General features: G+C 43.9%; 1 protein-coding gene across 3 annotated transcripts; it reads right to left on the reverse strand.

The window, feature by feature from the left end:
- Positions 1 to 723: 723 nt before the first annotated feature.
- TMEM169 (transmembrane protein 169) lies at positions 724 to 18,183 on the reverse strand. Of its 3 annotated transcripts, XM_032114853.1 has the most exons (4): positions 18,074 to 18,183; positions 17,370 to 17,471; positions 6,130 to 6,565; positions 724 to 4,630 (listed from the first exon to the last, which is right to left on the reverse strand). In XM_032114853.1, the coding sequence occupies exons 3-4, from the start codon at positions 6,428 to 6,430 to the stop codon at positions 4,008 to 4,010; spliced, it is 924 nt and encodes a 307-aa protein (XP_031970744.1). In that variant the 5' UTR covers positions 6,431 to 6,565; positions 17,370 to 17,471; positions 18,074 to 18,183; the 3' UTR covers positions 724 to 4,007. The 3 variants fall into 3 exon arrangements, with proteins under 3 accessions (XP_031970744.1, XP_031970743.1, XP_031970745.1); XM_032114852.1 differs by lacking the exon at positions 17,370 to 17,471; XM_032114854.1 differs by lacking the exon at positions 18,074 to 18,183 and having other exon boundaries at positions 17,370 to 17,840.
- Between the last annotated feature and the right edge of the window lie 49 nt (positions 18,184 to 18,232).

Genomic DNA, 18,232 nt, shown 5'->3' on the forward strand with positions numbered 1-18,232 from the left:
GCATCAAACCAAAAGCACCTTCCTGCTATTTCCAGCTGTTGCACTTCCAGTTTGAGGGAATCACCTGCAGGTAGCTTTTTGGCTCAAAGAGCTGTTACACTGAAGCTGTGCTAGGCCTCAGGAATTTCATTTGGGTTTTCCAAAGATCCATCTCTCCTTCTTAGAAGAAAGAAGATCTCAAGTGTTTTCCCTGTGCCAGCAAGAGGGTAGGACTGTAATAAGACTGTGTGGGAGAGAACCAAAGGTGTCATTTAATACTTAGACACCTTGAAGAACTGTAGTGGTGGATCCTCCTTTGACTTATCAGAGACATGCCTGAAGTACCCAGGCGCTGTAAGAAGTCTTCCCAGCACAGCTGTAAATAGCAGCTCCAAGTCACAGACACGAAACCATGTTTGTGGAGTTAAAAGTACTTCTTGTTTTGGTATGGAAGTGTGTCCCCTCCTATAGATCCTTGTGACTAAAGCTAAACAGACACCCAACCAGTGAAATTAAACCAATCACAAAATTCATTTGTGAGTTATGAAGTAAAAACAAAGAACCCAGGACCCAGAGATACATGACAATTCTGGATACACACTGATTAACAAGGGGTAGAACTTAGACCCACTTCAGACACACTTTAAAGTGGATCTTCAAATATAATTATCAGCATAGAATGACTGTGTCCATCCCACAGCACAGATTTTAACACAAAGTCAAACAGAAGCATGAGAGCAACACTCCTGTAAAGCCACATATGTCTTTATTCTCCACCCAGGCCAGCAAGGATGGGAAAAGGGAATGCAATTAAAAATAACAATCAGCAAACACACAGTATCTTTACTTAAAAAAAAGCATCCAGACTAGAGCAGCCAGAAACACACTCAATCAGAATTACTGTAATTCTCTGCAGTTTGACAGTGGCACATAAGCAGAAATTACTTGTAAGTTTCTGAAAGTGGGGTAGAACAAGACAAAAACTTGTGCTTTTTTTCTATTACAACAATTGATAATGATTATATATTTTGCAACAGGCAAACTGCTATAGAGGATAATGGGCAAGAGAGAAAGCTATCTAGAGTCGTCTAGAGAAAAGTCTGAATTAAACATTTACAAATAGCACCAGAACTAACCCCAAGCTTAAAATAGCCCCCACCAAAATCAATGACAGAATGCCTTGAATTTAGCAGGAGCCAAGGCAAGCTTAGTTAAGTGTAAAGAAGTAGAAAACACATGATGGATTGTCCCAGTATATCCCCCAAATTGTGACCTCCAAACCCAGAAGCACAGCTGCCACTGCAGAGGGAGGGAACTATGACTCCTCTGATGCTCCTTTGTACCTACGTAGCAGTAAGAGGCACAGATTTGGTTTTGTCTCCACTCCAGCGGGCTGTTAGCAATCCTGAAAGCAAATCCTGCAGCTCAGCAGACATTTCACATGGATGTATTCTGTAATGAGCTAGTATTTATCATTCAAGCCCTTCATAAGCTGAAGGCTCTTTGTGCTACTGACCCCAGCCTTTCGTCTAGCCTTGAACAGCTGCTGTTTGGCAGTGACAGCTGAATTGGGTTTTCTCCCTCTGCAGCAATGCACACTTGCCAGCCATCCTTTCCCCAAATTTGTTTGCTGCATCTTGGGGCCAAGACACACAATCCACCCCTTTCATGCCAGCAGTGTCCCTTTAGGCAAAGCGTGAGAACACTTGCCAGCGGACCTTCCTTTTCCTTAATGCTTGTTAAGCATCACTCATTCCCACCCTCCAGCCATGTGGGAGCCTGCAATTTCCATGTGGAGTACTATTAAGCAGAGTGGCTGCAGTGGGTCACTACAGACTGCCAGCACTGGCATGGCTTATCCTCAGCATCTCCATTAATTCAGAGGCATATCAGCATGCCCGATTGGAACAGCCTTGTGAAAAGCATTTCACTGCTTGAACCAGTCCCAGGCATATGTCAGTCTCTTTGAATCCCACTAAACTACCTGACATTGTCTCACATGTTGGGATCTATTTTTTTTTTTCCTAGAAGTTGGTAATTGCCTTGAAAGACTTCATCAGTTAAAACAGAAAGAAGGAAGCAACAAACACAGCCTGGCTGTACCTGTACCCAGGGAGCACCTCTACTTTCTCAGTTAAGTGTGGGGCCAAGACTGCTCTTGATATTTGGCTTGTGCATTATTCACTGTTAAGCCTTCAGCCAATGCTAAGAGGCTCCTTTGACCTCCCAGGCACCAAGGATGCAGCAGGAACTAATTATTTCTGAGTGTCAGGGCTAGAGGATCAGATGGACTTGTTTATACATCACCAGTTCCCAGATGTTCTAACCAGGACAGTCAGTGTAGTCTTGAGCTCAACCTTAAAATGCAATATAAAGCATTAGTTTCTGTGAAATCCAGCTTCTGAATGCTTCTTTCTACCATTCTAAAACTAGAGCAGTTCCCCCCAATAGGGAAGCTGGGGAAGTGAGACACCTACACAGACAGGAGTGACTGTGCAGCTGACAGACTGCACACCACAACTTACCTACCTACACGCACGCAAATGGTGGGCTCCTCTGGCTTGGGGCTCAGATAGACTTTGCAGCAGCACCAGCTGAACTGGAGCACAGAGAAAATTAACCATGTGTCAGATGTGTAACTCAGCCCCCATTAGAATCTGCTATACCTCTCTTTTATTTTGCTCATCTCCTTCTCAGGCCAAAAGTTGATCGAGAAAAAATAACTTTTCTGCTAGTCATTTTTTTAAGAGATAACTAAAATTTCTCCAGCCTATGGTGGCCACCTCAGCCTGGTCAGGGAGTCCACTATGATGCCATGAAAAATCCAGAAAGGAGTGAAACCGATTATGAAAATGAGACACGAGGGGAGGAGGATGTATGATCCATTGCTTTTCCATATAACTAACCAGGAAGAGAGATGAGGCAGGGAAGGTGACACAGATTTCCAGAGCTGAGGCATAGATAGACATGAACTCCTGGACTCCCTCATTCTGAAAGGGGAGGTCCAACAGCTCTTCCATAAAAGCAACTTGTGACTTGTTTCAGAGACCTTCCCATCCCAAGAACCTTCAACTCCACCTCCCTAAATCCAGGTGCTGCAGGACACACCTGCATTGCAGTGAGATGTAAATGGATTGCCCCTTCCTTAGGGGCAGGCACCTCCTTAGAGCAGGTGTTTCCTCCCTGTAATGCAACTATTTGCACTGCACACTGCGTATGACTCCTGTAGCTCATTCCTCCCTAGCAGTGCACATATCAAGAGATCCACTGCAGGTGTGTTCCAAGCACCTATCTGAGCACCTGCAGCCACTTGAGGGTTCTTGGTGACACCCCCATCAGGTCCCCACACACCGCATTACAAAGCAAGCCCTGCTCTTCCAGCATGTGGTGGGGGTGTTTCAGGTCAGCGTAGAACTCACACGCCTTTGTTGGCAGCTATGCTGTCCTCTCCCACTACTCCAGTGGTCTGTGACACTGGACTCTGACAGTGTCTAAGCAGTCAGCCTGCCTAAGTTAGCTGCTCTTGTTGGAAGGACTGGGAAAGGACCCCTTCTAGGAAAACTGCAGGAACATCACACATTTTGCAATTTAACCTTCACCTCTGAATAGGTTCCTGTCTCTTAAAGTTCATCTCCCAAGCAGAGACTTCTTTTCACTGTGTCATAGGTCACTGCTATGTCCTAGTTCTGAAAAGTAAAGTCTACTTTGACAGAAGTGGACTTTTCATACTATATCTCTGCCAGTCCACAAACAGCCAGAGCCCTGCAGACCTGGATTTTCTTACCATTCCCAGAAGCTGTAATTAGTTACAACACATGACAAATCCTTGGAAAGCCATGCACGTCCCAACCCAGAGCATGTGAAGCTAGCATTCTTGCATTCTGTGACATTTAAAGAGGACTCTCAGCCCAATATTTTCATTAAGTTTGTGTTTAAATATATATGTATATTTAGAAAAAAAAATCAGTGTGTTATTTTCTAGGTGAAAACACTCGCATACGACCAAAATAGTCATCCAGGACAAAGGCTCAGACTGCTGAGGTCTCAACCCCCTGTGCAGAGCTCTTGCCAGAGAGACTACCTGAGATATTGTCAGAATCAAGCAGCTCGACAATGCTGTACGGAGAACAATCTTCCAAGCCCAGCTTGCTGCAGAGCCAGCCACAGAATCCCTTCTCCATATCCCTGACAGCGTGCCACCAGTACCCAAAGGACCATGCTACCTGGGCTACAGCTGAATACAGGCCTAGGGAGAAAGAAACAACCATAATTATAATTGGGTAGAAGATAATCAAAAAGGGACAAAAGGTGATTTTGTGCCAGAAGGTCCTCTCTTCATTGTACACCAAGAAGATGTTGTACCATGTAATGGTTCCATAGTAGAATGAAACCACGAAGGACACTACAAAAATGATGGGGAGGCAGATGATGGTCCAGAGGACGATGTGGGGTCCTCTGTCCAACCCAACATCACATTTCTTCTTCTTCTCAGGTACATCCTCTTTAGAAGGTTCCTTTGACTTAGCCAGTTCCTGCAGCTCTTTATCCGTTAGTGTGACGTGGATGTCCACCATCTGACCCTTCTTCTTTCCCCTGGTGATTGTTCCAGTCAAGGTGACATATCGACTGTCTAAAGGCATGCTCCAGACACCTACAACACAGATAAACGCATCCACATCAGATTTATTCTCTGTACAAAGCATTTTGTGAAAATCCTCAAAGACCCCAAAGACAATTAGATAGTGCATACGGAGTTACAATTAAAATTAAATTTAAAAAGATGGAAGACAAGAAGCAATGCAGTATGAAGAAAATTATCACAGAAGAAAATGGAAAAAGAGCTAATGAGGAAAAAGACAAGAATTCCAGATGATAGAAATCACAAGGGAGAAGACTCTAGCATCTGCACTAGAGCCAATATGTGAAAGGAAACTGCTCCAAGGGTATTTGAGAATGAGATGACAGAGAGTAACTCAATTGAAAATGGTATGCCTATTTTCTCTGTTTCCTTCATGGATTTATTCCTGAACAGCATGAACACTTGGGATTAATTAGATAAATACCACTGAGACTCTTGTTTTGGAATAAGCACATTCACACATGGAATTACACCTGAATAGCTAATATTTCACTTTACATTTGCACTGTATCTCAATCCAAATTGATTTTTGAAGTTTAGAAAAGCTTAACAAACTGTCATAAATTTATATTTGCATTTGAAGAGATCAGTAGCGGCACCAAACCAGACAGTACTGGTATGTGTGTTAAAGTTATGATGGGACTGCCTTAGCTTTCAAGTGACATTGGTATAGGAGGTTCATGCAGTGGTACTGGCCAAAAACCCCGCCATGGGGCTACAGTGTATTTCCTCCTGGTCTTAATTCTGACTAGCTTAGAAGGAGGTCTTCAGAACTCTTAAAAAGAGGCTGAGCAGCTTGGAGTGCTCCACAAAAGTGGAAGGCAGCAGGTAAGTAATGAGGATAGGGTTTGGGATCATGGGGGAATCTAGTGTATATGATGGACCAGGAGTATGCATTCACATTTAAGCCCCTCTCAGCCTGCACTGCTGACTCACAAGAGTATTTAGCCACAAGACCTGCCTTCCACACTTCTTCCCTGCAAGGGTATCCAGGACAGATAGCGGAAGTGAAAGTGACTCCAAGATGCCCCATGATGACCTTGCCAAATAATCCCCCTTCAAGATGAAGCCATGCTGATTGTATGCAAACAGAAGGCAACAGCAAATCCTAGATAATGAGTTAAATTCCCTATCACAGGTAGAACCACTAACTCCATCTGCTTCCATCCTTTCACTTAACAGGCAGTTGTTCAGGCATGGACAGTGGCTTGAACATGGCTTAGAATGACATCATTGGCTTAATGCATGCACAGCATTGCAACCAGCACATCAACCCCAGCCAGCACATACATTTAAAACTAAGACTGTAGCAACAACCAAACTTCGCAAAGAACTGCAGGAGACATCCCAAATCAGCCTGTAATGCTCTCTGTTTCAGAGCATTTTCATGTATGAACTCAAGCTCTCCTTGCCTGCAGTCTTGGAGAGGGTTGGTCCCACAGTCTCTTCCATTTGACCTTAGAGCATGATGGCATCAAAAAAGCTTATGGAGTGTTCTCAGGAATACATACCATCTGTCATAGACTGACCCAGGAACTTGGAGCCTTCCTCAGAGCTCCTCTCCCCTCCTTCTTCATCCACCTGTTCTTCTTCCACCTTACTGTCATTCTCAGACCGATACACTATTACTGACTCGGGGCGGGACTCTTTCTTCTTCTTTTTCCTCCGGTCCATAGTGGCTTCCCCATCAAAGGTGACAGTGGTTGCCACAGCCCTTCTCATTGTGCCACAGCGAGGGCTCTGGCCTCCAGACTTGCTGTCCTTCTGCACAGTCTCCATCCCGCTGCTGCTCTCAGTCACCTCACCTGGCATCTTGTAGCACCTGTTTCCAATCCAACAGCACCAATCCTGCACTTAGAAGTCATTGATTAGACAATGGTCCAAGGATGCTTTGTTCTGGTAAGATGTCCCACTGCTGGTATCCAAACTATGCACTCCATTCCCAGCCTAAAAGGAGAGAGAAGGCTGAAAAAGTGCCTTTTTCTTACCAAACAGAAAAGATTGGCAGAATTTTCCTAAAAAGGTTTACTTCCAACTGGTTTAAATGTCATCTGAAGATCCCTATTACTGTCCTGAACACCAGTTCTCTTACATGGATACATGTTTTGTGGTATCTAATCTATCCTCATTCTTAGGGTGCAGTTTTCACTGTAACAAACCAAAGCTACTGGAAAGAGTATTAACATTTATAAAAAGGGATTAAACCTGGCCAGCTTACTGGATGAATTTAACATTCCTCTACAATGCTGGAAACAATCAGAAGACAATAGTTTTGGCCCAAATGCATCAGAATAAAGGACTGAAACCATAGATGAAAAAGAAGTTGACCGATTTAAGGGACTGGCCTACAACTGCAACAGGAACACTGTGCTTGTCCAGCATTACAACAGCTATATTGGTGCCAGCCTTTCTCATTTTGAAAGTCTAATGATTAACTCCCCTTTGCAAGAATATTACAAAAATGAATCAAATTATGTCAAAATGAGTGATGTTTCAAGCCTTAACAATTTAGCAATATGCAGTGTTGCCATACTTTAAAGATACAGTATATACAGTGGATTTATAGCAAAATTGTTATTAAGATGACTTTGCTGAAGAGGGAATTGGGAACCACAGCAAATTCTTCTGACTGCGCAGAGAAAACAACACAACTCTTCACAAATCTTTGTAACAAATAGAAGGACTCGATTTTTTGCTCCGCATTCAAGCAAAGTTAACAGCAATATCAAGTTAAACTGTCATCTACTGGAAAGCTGCCTAAGTAAAAACCACATAATTAAACATGCAATGAGGCAGATAAATCCTGCTCCGTGAATACGGAAGAAGGGTTATTCGTTCTCAGATTTCATAACATTTAAGAAACTGACTGTGCCGGGTATTCATGAAGCATTTAGGTACAAATCTGAATACAATGAATAACATTTTAACAACTCTGAAGAGCTCTGTTGAACATTTACATGAACATTTGTATTTAAAAGAATGCATCTGACCAATAATTAAGCTTCTAGCTAGTAACCAAGTCTTTCCTCTAACAGGAAACTAAGAAACACAGGTATCACAGTTTATAGCCCACACAATGCTGGGGAAATGGTTTTACACGAATGGATGATAGAAAAAAGTTGAGCATTTTAAAATTTGGCAGTATGGTCCTGGTCTTCCCACAGATCTAAGATTTTGCTGGTCTGTTTTGAAATTTTGTGCAGAACTTTAGATCAACTATTTATGCCTTATACACTCACACACACCACACCCACACAAACTTTTAATTGTATCACTTTAACACCTAAGACACTGCCCAGCTGGCTCTATGAAGCCTTGAAGAATTCAACAATTCAGATTATTTTTGTGCACTATAGAAAATAAATCTTCCCTGGTGATCAGAAAACACATAAAATGGACTTTAAAAACCCTCAAGATTCAGCATGCCCCATAAGCCAGACCACTTCTAAATGAATAGGCAGAGAATATTTTGTTTAGCTTTGCAGCGTGGCTGGGAAGAGTCTGTTTAGGCTGCCATCTCACCTGCCATAAAAAATGTATGCCTAAATTAGCAGGCATACTGGAAAACAGAAATTCATGGAAGCTTTTGTTCATTGTTTCTTTTTAAAAATGCCTTTAGGGGTAAATGAAATGAATTTATGCTATGGAATAAACTCACTCTTTGGAGTAAATTCATTCAGGAGGTACGATAGGCTTTAACATTTTTCTCTGAAAATCAGCTGTAAAATTTCATGTTTTGCATCTATAAAACCCTGAAATTACCTGATTGAGCCTAATGAGCCCCTGAGACAAAAGTGATATTCTGCTTCCAAAAGTGAGGAAAACAGGCCTGGAAACAGAGAAACCAAAAGCATAACTTCTGGAATAATCTACTAAAAATCTGGAGACACAGAAGTTGATTAGACTCCCAAAGTTCCTGGCTTTCGTTCCATGTTCAGTCCCTACTGACTTGAGAAGGGGGTGACTTGCACATAACATTTAAAAATAACACAAAGCAACAAGCAAAGATTTGTAGTTGGGCTTTTTTTTTCTTAAAGTTGATCCAGCTGTGGCCTTGCTTAAATTCACAGTAGATGATAAGCTAATGTCAGTTCTCAGTGGCCACAGCACAAAGGACTATGTCAGCCTTGACTATGCAAGGAGCAAGGTGATGTCCTTTTTGAATCTCTCACAGATAGGCACTGGCAATCTGTGTCCTGTTCTTGTGCTCATCAGTCTGGCAGAATGCTGATGAATGACCAGAAGATGCCTATGATCTCTGAGTTACTTTGCTATGTCTGATGTTCCCAATATAGCAGCTACTGCCACTGTGAGTTACCACCAGGATGAGAAACACCTCCACAGCAGGGTAATCTGAGAGTTGCAGCTCAGTTTCTTCTCCTGCTGACAAAAGGAGAGGGACTGGGCAGTGGGGTACAAGCCACTAAGAAGCACTGTTGCTGTGGCTGAGTCAAAGCCCTTGGGATAAGGAAGTGAAGGAGCCCAGATTATTCTGTTTAAGGCACAAGAAGGTAAAATCTGATATGTCTGTCTACATCAAAACCAAAAGCATGAAGGAGATCCTTGTGATCCAGCAGAGGAGGATGCAGCAAGATAAAACAGAAATACAGGGCAGACATTAGGTAGGTGTTGCAACAAAGTGGGTAGGTGTCCCTTGGTATACATCACTGGGTGACATGCTGTCACTGGAAACTTCCAAATCTGGACTGGCTATCTTGGCAGAATTTTGGTCACCTGTACTTGACCAGAAGAGGGGAAGTCCTCTGGTTTACGCTAGGGAGCAGTTAGATTGAACATCACAAAGATCCCTCCTGATCTTATGCCTGTTCTCACAGTACATGTTTATTTTTCTCTCATCTGTTTCCCAGTGAAGCAGCTGGAATACCCCCTGCCAGCTGGTCCAGAACTTCTGAACACAGCACATCAAAATACCACCATCAGCCCCATATCCCACAGCAATGCTGCTGAGTTGAACAAGTTCAAGCCTCAGTTCCATTTTTCCTGGGAATATTTTCTCTGTAGTTGCCAACAAGAAATGGGCTCTTGCAGAAATCACAGTAGTGTACACAGAGCTTAATTTTTCTCTCTTCCTTTTCTTTACAACTTCTTAGAATAAGGCCAGCCCTCAGCACTACACAGCTGTCCACAGCACCAGTTCCTTCAGCCACACCCCAAAATCTTCACCCCTTAAAAGCCTTGCTGTGGAGCCGAATCATTAACAATTGCTGTGTATCTCATACTGGTGATGTCTCCCACGTGGGAGCACAGGGGCAGATAGGAATCTAAGAACTGTCCATGGGAGGGAAGGAAAAGGAAGCACCCGGCTTGCTTTTTTTTCCAGCCAGCTTTCGGCCAGTTTTTCAGCTCCTTTTCCTCCGGAGAGTTGAACTTTGTTTTCCTGGGACTCCGATTTTTCCCTTCTTCTCTGCTGGATGGTTTCAACATCAGAATACATTGGGAGGACTTTCCACCGAGGCCTTGGCCCTGGAGGTGGGTCCACCACCCTGTCCCAGCTCCAAGGAGGGAGAGAGAGATCTGCGGAAGGACTCTGAAATTTTCCCAGGTTTCTCTCAGCAGAGCAAGGGATTTTATTATTTAGCACTATTATCCTTTCTCTGTGTGTTTGTTAAATAAATAGTTTTTACCTCATTCACTTTCCTTCGAGGAAAATTCATTTTTTCCCCGAACCTGGTGGGGGGAGGGGTGGTTGTAACCTGCCTTCTCTCAGAGGATATATTTCCAAATTTGCCCAAACCAGCACAAATAGTCATATTTCAGAGATAGCAAGGAGTAGTTTATTAGCCAAACAATTTGTTATTAATCTCCATATGAAAACAGATGGAGAACCTTGGGGAGGCGGCTCTGCAAAAACACTCTGTAGAGTAATTTTTAGAAGCACAGTCTTCTGTTACTATGCAGGAAAGCTACGGCTGCTTGTGCTTCCTGTGACAGTAATAGTCTTTGACACACAAAACAGGAGCCTAAAAGCTTGGCCTTGCACCATTTAGGTCAAAGGAAGCTTCTTCCATTGGTTTTCAGGGTTTGATCCAGCTGCTAACAGAAGAGAAATTATCTGGTTTGAATGCAGACGGGAAGGAAGAGCCTTCCTGCAAGCTAATAAAATCCTTGATCTTAAATCCCTGCTACAGCACAAGTAACCTTTTTATGACTGCTCAGAGCAGACATGAGAAGAAAAAATGTAGACGGTAAGCAGCAAGGAGCATAAATTTTTATTTTTATAGTCACATAAAATGTACAACACATAAGAAGAACTGGCACTGTGTCTTCACTCACATCATGCAGGGGTTGTCTGCAGAAACAAAAAAACAACCTGTGCTTTAGAAGCACTGTGAGTTATCCAGGATGGGGAAGAGATGAAGGGAAATTTACCCCAGAGACACACCTTGAGAGAGCTTCCCAGCCACAGATCTTCTTTGCTTGCTGCTTTTACTCCATAACCTCTGCATCCCCAATCCCATCTCCACTCAACCCCGCCTTTGATTTTGTTCATGTGCACATGTGTGATTTTGGTCATGCATGTTACCCAAAAGATCTTTTCCAATCCCTAGTATTTTTAAAGGGGTTATTTGCTGGCAGACTGTACACATGAAAAATAGGTGTTATTAAATGCATCCAGCTGTTCAGGACAGATCTGTCTGTCACCAGCCAGTCATGTTATGACAAAATGCATTGGTCTAATGCAAACATGAAGCCCCCAGGACAGAGAAAAACATGTGACAAGACATACATAAGAAAGCACATTTAATTCACACATTATGTAGGAAAAGGGCCAAATGGTAGGGCTCCCTCCACAGCTTTGGATCTGTTTTAAATACCTAAATGACTTCACATTATCTTTCACATATGCATCCTTGCCTGCTTAAACAGAGGATGTCTGTGTCCTCTTTATTTCATGGTGAAATAGCTCAAACTAGATTGCACAGTCACTTGAATCTAGCAAATACTCAAGGCTGTGACATATTAGAAGGTGAGGCAGGAACAGCTCCTCCCTATCAGTATCAGGGTCTGTGCAGCTTGTGGTGAGCTTGACAGGGGGATTTATCTTACTGAAAATTATAAAATGTTATTTTTAGCCATACAAATTCTTCACCAAGCAGCTCCTTCTACAGGAAGGAATGTCTAAGGAAGGAGGGAAAAACTACTCTTCCTGGCAGTGGCTGATTTCAGACTGCATTAAGTGTCTGTATAACAACAGCAAGAGAAAAAAAGGGAAACATCTACCTCTGCCACCCCAGCAAGGTTAAAGAAAGCAAACAGCAAAGTTCAAAGCTCACACCCATCTTTCCCTCCCTGCTTAATCCACAGGCTTCCAAGCACTTTAATTTCTTGGAAAGAGAAACATGAAAAATGACCATGCTCTGGGTGTGCATCCGAGCAGGAGCAGACTTCAGGCTGGACTGCCAAAAGCAGAGGATGGCACTGAGCACCCAAGCAGGGGGAATAACACAGTAAGATGACTCAAGTCACCAAAAACTTTAGAGGTGTTTGCTAATGGAGCCCCCCATGCTCCATGCCTAACCCTCAGGAGCTGAGGGTGCTAAAAGCTCAAGTTAAAAGCAAAGGGAGGCGTGGGCAAGCAACATGATTTCTGCAGGCAAGCACTGACAGACCCAGTCCCTCCAGTTTATCACAGGCACAGGGCTCTGTTGGCAGGTGCCATTAGTGCCAGCACTGCACCACACCATGAGCCAAACCTGCTCTGGCCAGCTCTAAGCCATCAACCTACTGTTGACCATCACTGGAGCTGCAGCAAGACTGGACCTGCTTGGGTGTGGGTTAAGGGCTTCCTGGCTCCTGGGGCCATGCTGGGTGGCTCAGGACCCTTGCTCTCTTTTCCATCCTTCCATGAGACACCCAAATGCTCACTGACAGCATTCTACAGATACAGACAAAGCACCAAAAAAAAGGAGTGGAGAAATGCATTCCACAGTATCACTGTATTGTTTCTGAATTACGTTTTCCACACCTTTTTTTAAAAGCCAAGGACATTTTACAGAGTATCTGTTTTATGAATCAGTTCTTTCTTTTTCCTTTGCTGTTCCATAACTTTTCCAAATGTCACAGAACAATAACTGCTGTGTAGATCACTTATTACTGAAGACTGGCGAACAGCATACAAGAATAGCTGAGCATTTTTATTTTATATTAAATGGAATGCCCAATCTATTTTCTTGCATACCAACTTTTTAAAAATCCAACTTTTTAAAAAGTGTACCTTTTTTGGAGCAAAAGCCTGATGTGCTATCTTGCCCTTGTCTTCCCACTTATTTGAACAGACTGCTAGAAGAAAGAGAAATTGAGATAAAAGACACAAAACTTCCCACTGCCTCCACATGGATGATATCTGTTTCTTTATGTTTCTTATACTATGCTAAAAATGTCAAGGAATGGCATGTGCACATTAGCCTTTAAAGAGAACCAAGGCTTTAAAAGGAGCCTGACTTGGGAATGGAAGGTTTGAAATCTTCAAAGCAAACCAAGCCTTTAGATATGAGTCTTGAATAAACTCAACCAAAGTTCCTGAACCTTGCAGGAAGAAGAAGATTTCAACCTTAAAGTGGAGACACACTTTCTCTGTTCCCCTGCTCTACCCCTCACTTCTGGATTTGCCACAACAGGCCATCCTGCACCTTGAAACAGCAGGTGCTCATTGCAATCCCTACCCCACGCCCCAGGTCACTGCTGGATTATACTGTACAATAGGAACAGCTGAACAAAGTCAATCCCACTAACTTTAGTCAAACATCCTGCCTCCACAGCAGTGTCTTTAGGCTGGGATCAAGTGTAGCATCTATTTTTATTGGCATAAGACCCAACTTGTTCTTGGTTGGGATTGGCAGATGCACTGGAAACTGGCTGCATACCCAAACCAGAGCTGTGTCTCCTCCCCTCCAGGCATCCAAGCAGATGCCTAGAAAACAGTAACAAGCGAGTAGTACATGAAAACAGAGCTGTGAGCCCCTCACCTCCCACACCCGAGTGCAGAGAAAACACCTTCTACACAGCATAGACACACACGTGGAAGTAAGAAACACTGGGAGTTGCCATGAAACACCAGCGGTGGGTGTGAAGCACCTGTGCTAACACAGGACTTCTGCTACAGAGCTGGCTAGCAGGGGATGCCAGTGAAGGGCTTCAAGACCTCCATCACATGGTGCTCTCCAGAGGAGGTTTTAATGCATGCTGGACTCTTTTCTGACCTTTACAATAACTAGAAACAAGGACCCCGGTTAGCACCTCAGGCTCTTTTTCCTTCCCTCCTACTCAGAAGATCCCTGATCATCTCAGTCTCAGTCCCCTTTCCTGCCCTGCTCTGTGCTGGCAAGATCAAGCATGCCAGTGCTTTACTCTGACAAAATGAGGAGAAACCACACATTGAAATACCTGCAATTAGAGAGGAAGCAGTTGCAGCCATACAGCCTAATGGAAAATACAGTCAATTGTAAATCCAGTCTGGAAAGCATTATCTGAAAAATACCAACAACAAACTACATCCATCCTGTGGTTCTTCTTTAGGCAAGATTTTTGGGGGCTTCAAATCAGAGCTTTCTCTGAGTAACACCTGGCTGCAGCCCAGGAGTTGCTGGAGAGCACAACTGCACAGAGAGAGAACTGGAAGATTCCCCTGGGAGTGATTCAGGACTGTTTAATGCATTGCACAGTAAATATAATCTAAGATATTTAGACAGTGTCTCCAGCAGCAGGAATTATTTGGCTCAGGGGAGTTGTGATTGGATACAAGAGCAGATAGAGACCCATGATACCAGGATATTAAAAATGCACCACTTTGAATTGCAGACAAGTAAATGCTTCAGTATCATTAGTATGGTATTAGGGTGTGTGATTGTTTATAAAACTATCTAGATACGTGTTTCAAATTGTTTGGTGCTGATATTCTCTATCTTGCACCACCACGAACTCTGCTTTGGGTGGGATGTCTGTCTTGGTATCTCCTGCATTTGTTTTTTTAAACACTGGAATGAAATTCCTAGGGATAATAATAAAAGATTGTAAAATCCTGATTATCTTCTAATTAGACTGAAATCCCCCAAGATATGGGTGAGACTAAAGTGCCTTTCCAGAGAGGAAGTCCCTAAAAAGATGAATTGATCAGAAAGCCTGAATATCAGCTGGGGCTGACCAGGAGGCTGTTCTGACATGGAAACCAGAAGCCACAAAACAGAAAGGCTCTCGCTGTTAAGAGATGATGAAAGGAAAAGTAGCCTCAGGAGAGAATGTTCAGGCAGGAGGTGAAAGTAGCTGGGATTTCCAAAGAGGCCTGTTGCATAATCCCACAGAATGGTCCAGAGAGGTAAGGACACAAACTCACACCAGCTTTCATTTGGTTTTGGCTCAATCCAAGCCTTTATTGTAATAGGTATGCAGAGGGAAGAAATTATTGTTGTTACACTTTGTGTGGTTTGGTATCCCAGGAGAAGAAAGATATGAACCTGAAGCATCCATAAGAGTGGGGTCTGGGAAAGCAGAGGCTACTGGAGTGCAAGCCTACATTTTTCTGAAGGCTGACTAGCAGAAATCCTCTGTGAGAAACTAACCTTAAAGTTAGTTATCTTCTGGCAGTAAGATGCTTTTCAGTAAGTCCTCTGCTCTCACCTCCTTGTGAGACTGCAGACCCCAGGGATACCTCTCACAGGGTTTGGATCCTGTGGAGGTTTCTCACCTGTTTGGAGCCATCTCTTTTCTCACATCAGGTTCGTACTTAACTACTCTTCAGACCTTCCCCCTTGCCAACGTGGATTCTGAGCTATGAGAGGGCACAGACACCCTGAAGGATAGCATGCCATAAGGAATTCTCAAGGCAGTACACATCAGTGCCAGGATTTTTAAGGCATGGCAGCATACTGGACTGGCAGGTGTCATCAGCTGAATAGCTGAGCCATAGGCTGGCAAAGCACAACATCAGCTTTGGACAAAAGTAGCCTTTTCTGAAAATGCAGAGTTTCCTATTCATCTCAATAAACTGAACTACTTCATTGAAAGCCAAGACACAATCTGGGAGCTGTAAAAACAGGAAATCTAGTTTTTCCTCTTCAATATGTAAATAAAAAAGTAGATGTTCAAGAATGACATATGCTAATCCCACAACTCCAAAGGAGCTGACAACTGGAAAAAACTACTGATGAATTCTTTTTTGTCATTTTGACTTTTGAATGGTTGATGTTTTAAGCGATAGTTATACCAAGGCAAAAAATTCAAATGGTTTTCTTCAAAAAATGAAACTTAAGACTCTGAGGCTTTAAATGTAGATTTATTTTCTTCCAAATACAAGCTGACACATACTGAAAAAATAAATAAAAAATAAGCTGTCTAATCAGATGCTATTTTCTAACACATAAAAATTCAGAATCTTAACATTAAGTTTACAGAGTAGCATCAATATGTAAAAGCCTTATGCTTACTGAATTTACCACTATGTCTGTGTAGAGTGACAGAACAACATGTTTTGATCTACCAATAAAAGAAAAGTAACATTCCTTTGTGATTAAGAAAGTACAAGCATATGAGGAGATTAAAATTGATTTTAGTTAAGAAGATTTTCTTACTTTCAGCTTAAATAATTTTGAATTTCAACCACTGGGGTTAAATCAATTCCCCCAAAGGTACAGTTTGAATCCTTGGTCCAAAGGCAACACACTCAACAGTGAACAAAAGCCACTGCCTTGCTGAAAATGTCCGTGAGCATTGGTTATCCCAGCTCTATTCTTCGTGGATACATTTTGTACCAGAAGGGGCTACCCTCCACTGAATGCCAAGGAATGGATGCTTCCTTTTCCTTCCTCCTTCCTCTACAGTCTTTATGCCTTTCCCCTTTCTCCTCCCAGCCATCACTCACAGAACCTTAACTCATGTGTTCAGCCCCTTATTTACGGCATTTCTGTGGCTGTTGAGAAATTCCAGAAACCAAGCAATATATCCTGATAGGGAAGAAAAATTCTTTGATAGTGCTCTCCAGGAAGAACACTGAAGTCAAGGTCACATGAGTAGAAAGGCCCACAGGATTTTCCTTGGAGCCATGCAGTTCAGTTGGGATGGCAGGCAGGTTGGAATATGAAGATCTAATCCACTAGCCCAGATGAGTGCTTCTCCCTGGGATTAATTAACGATTGCTCTGATACGGTCTGCCTAAGGTATGTAGGGCAGCCAGAGACAGTTAATGGGGATGTATGAAGTCTCAGATGGTGAAAGATAATTAAAGGGAGGGAAATTTTTTTTTTGCAGTGTCACTCACAGTGCTTCACCTTTTGCCTCCAGAAAGTGGAATGCTTTAAAACACTGAAGTATTCTGCAAACATTGACCCACCTGAAAAGGCCAATTTTGTCTAACAGTTGCCTTATTGGCCTAAGCCACCATGCAGAAACCCACTCCTGTCTTGTCACCGTTTGCTGAATGACTCTGGACACACTGTTAACTCCTCTGTGCCTTCCCTTCCCTACACATAAAAGGAGGGTATACATCTTGCATCGAAACACACTGAACTTTAGGATAAAGATGTTATCCTAAAACTGTCCCCGGTTTAAAGTATTAAACCTTAAAACATACTTTTGGAAAAGTAAATAAATTTGTTTCATAAATGAGAAACCCAAAACAGACTCAATGACTCTCCCACTTTACTTATATGTCTTTAAAAAAATAAAAAAAACCCTCACTCTCTTCTCACATTAGCCAACTCTCCTAAGGCAAAAATAACAAGACAAAATTGAGACATACTTTCAAACATCTCTTCTATTGAAAAGGACAGAGGAGATGCGTGGAAAGACACTGAACATGCACACACATGCTGCTGGGCACATCAGCGCTGGTTAAAATCACCTGCAACGGACAAAGATGCTCTGTCACTTCACTGTGGGATAGAAAGGAAAATAATGTTGCCTGTCCTCTGTGTCAACGGAGCAATTAATACTGAGCTTAGCTAGGGACATTTTAAGGGGACCGGGAGAGGGGGGACGGACACCACCACCACAAAGGCATTTTAGCCCAAAATGACTCTACTGGGGACATGGTAAACGCTATCACCTCAGCCTTCACGGCCTATTCGCGACCAAGTCCGTGTCCGGAGGATTCCCCGCCCGCGGGTCCGTGGCAGGGGCGCACCAGCGCCTTCCTCTGCTCCGTGACACCCTCGGGGCATTCCACCGGCTGCTCCCGGCGGGGCTCCGCTCCCGCTGCTCCTCGGGGTGCCTGCGCGTCACGGGGAAGGTGACCCGAAGCGGAATAGAAAACCACGGCGACCCGTCCCTTGCAAGCAGGCGAGACCGCGGCTGCGGGCGGGTGGGCGCTCACTACGGAGCTGCAGCGGCGACCCCGCGGCGCCACCGGAGGCACCGACCCCTCCCGGGCGATGAGCGGTCTCTGCCCCGCGGGGTCGGACCCGGGCGACACCGAGCGCGGACAGCCGTCCCCCCTGCCCTTACCTGCCGCCCCGGTGCCGCGCTTTGCCGCGCCGCAGGACTCGGCCACCGCCGCCACCGCCGCCACCGCCAGCACGTTCCCGCTCCGCCGTCCCCGGCGCCGAGAGCGGGGCGGGCGGGGCCGCGCGTCACAGGCGGGGGCGGGCGCGGCTGAGGGAGGCA

This window comes from Corvus moneduloides, chromosome 7 (assembly GCF_009650955.1).
Source record: "Corvus moneduloides isolate bCorMon1 chromosome 7, bCorMon1.pri, whole genome shotgun sequence".
NCBI classification, from domain to species: Eukaryota; Metazoa; Chordata; class Aves; order Passeriformes; family Corvidae; genus Corvus; species Corvus moneduloides.

Bases quoted from the DNA above. Each gene is read 5' to 3' on its own strand.
- TMEM169 (XM_032114852.1), bottom strand. From the start codon at position 6,430: ATGCCAGGTGAGGTGACTGAGAGCAGCAGCGGGATGGAGACTGTGCAG. The intron at 4,631-6,129 runs GTATGTATTCCT...TCTGTGTTGTAG, and splicing joins GGGTCAGTCTATGACAGATG to GTGTCTGGAGCATGCCTTTA.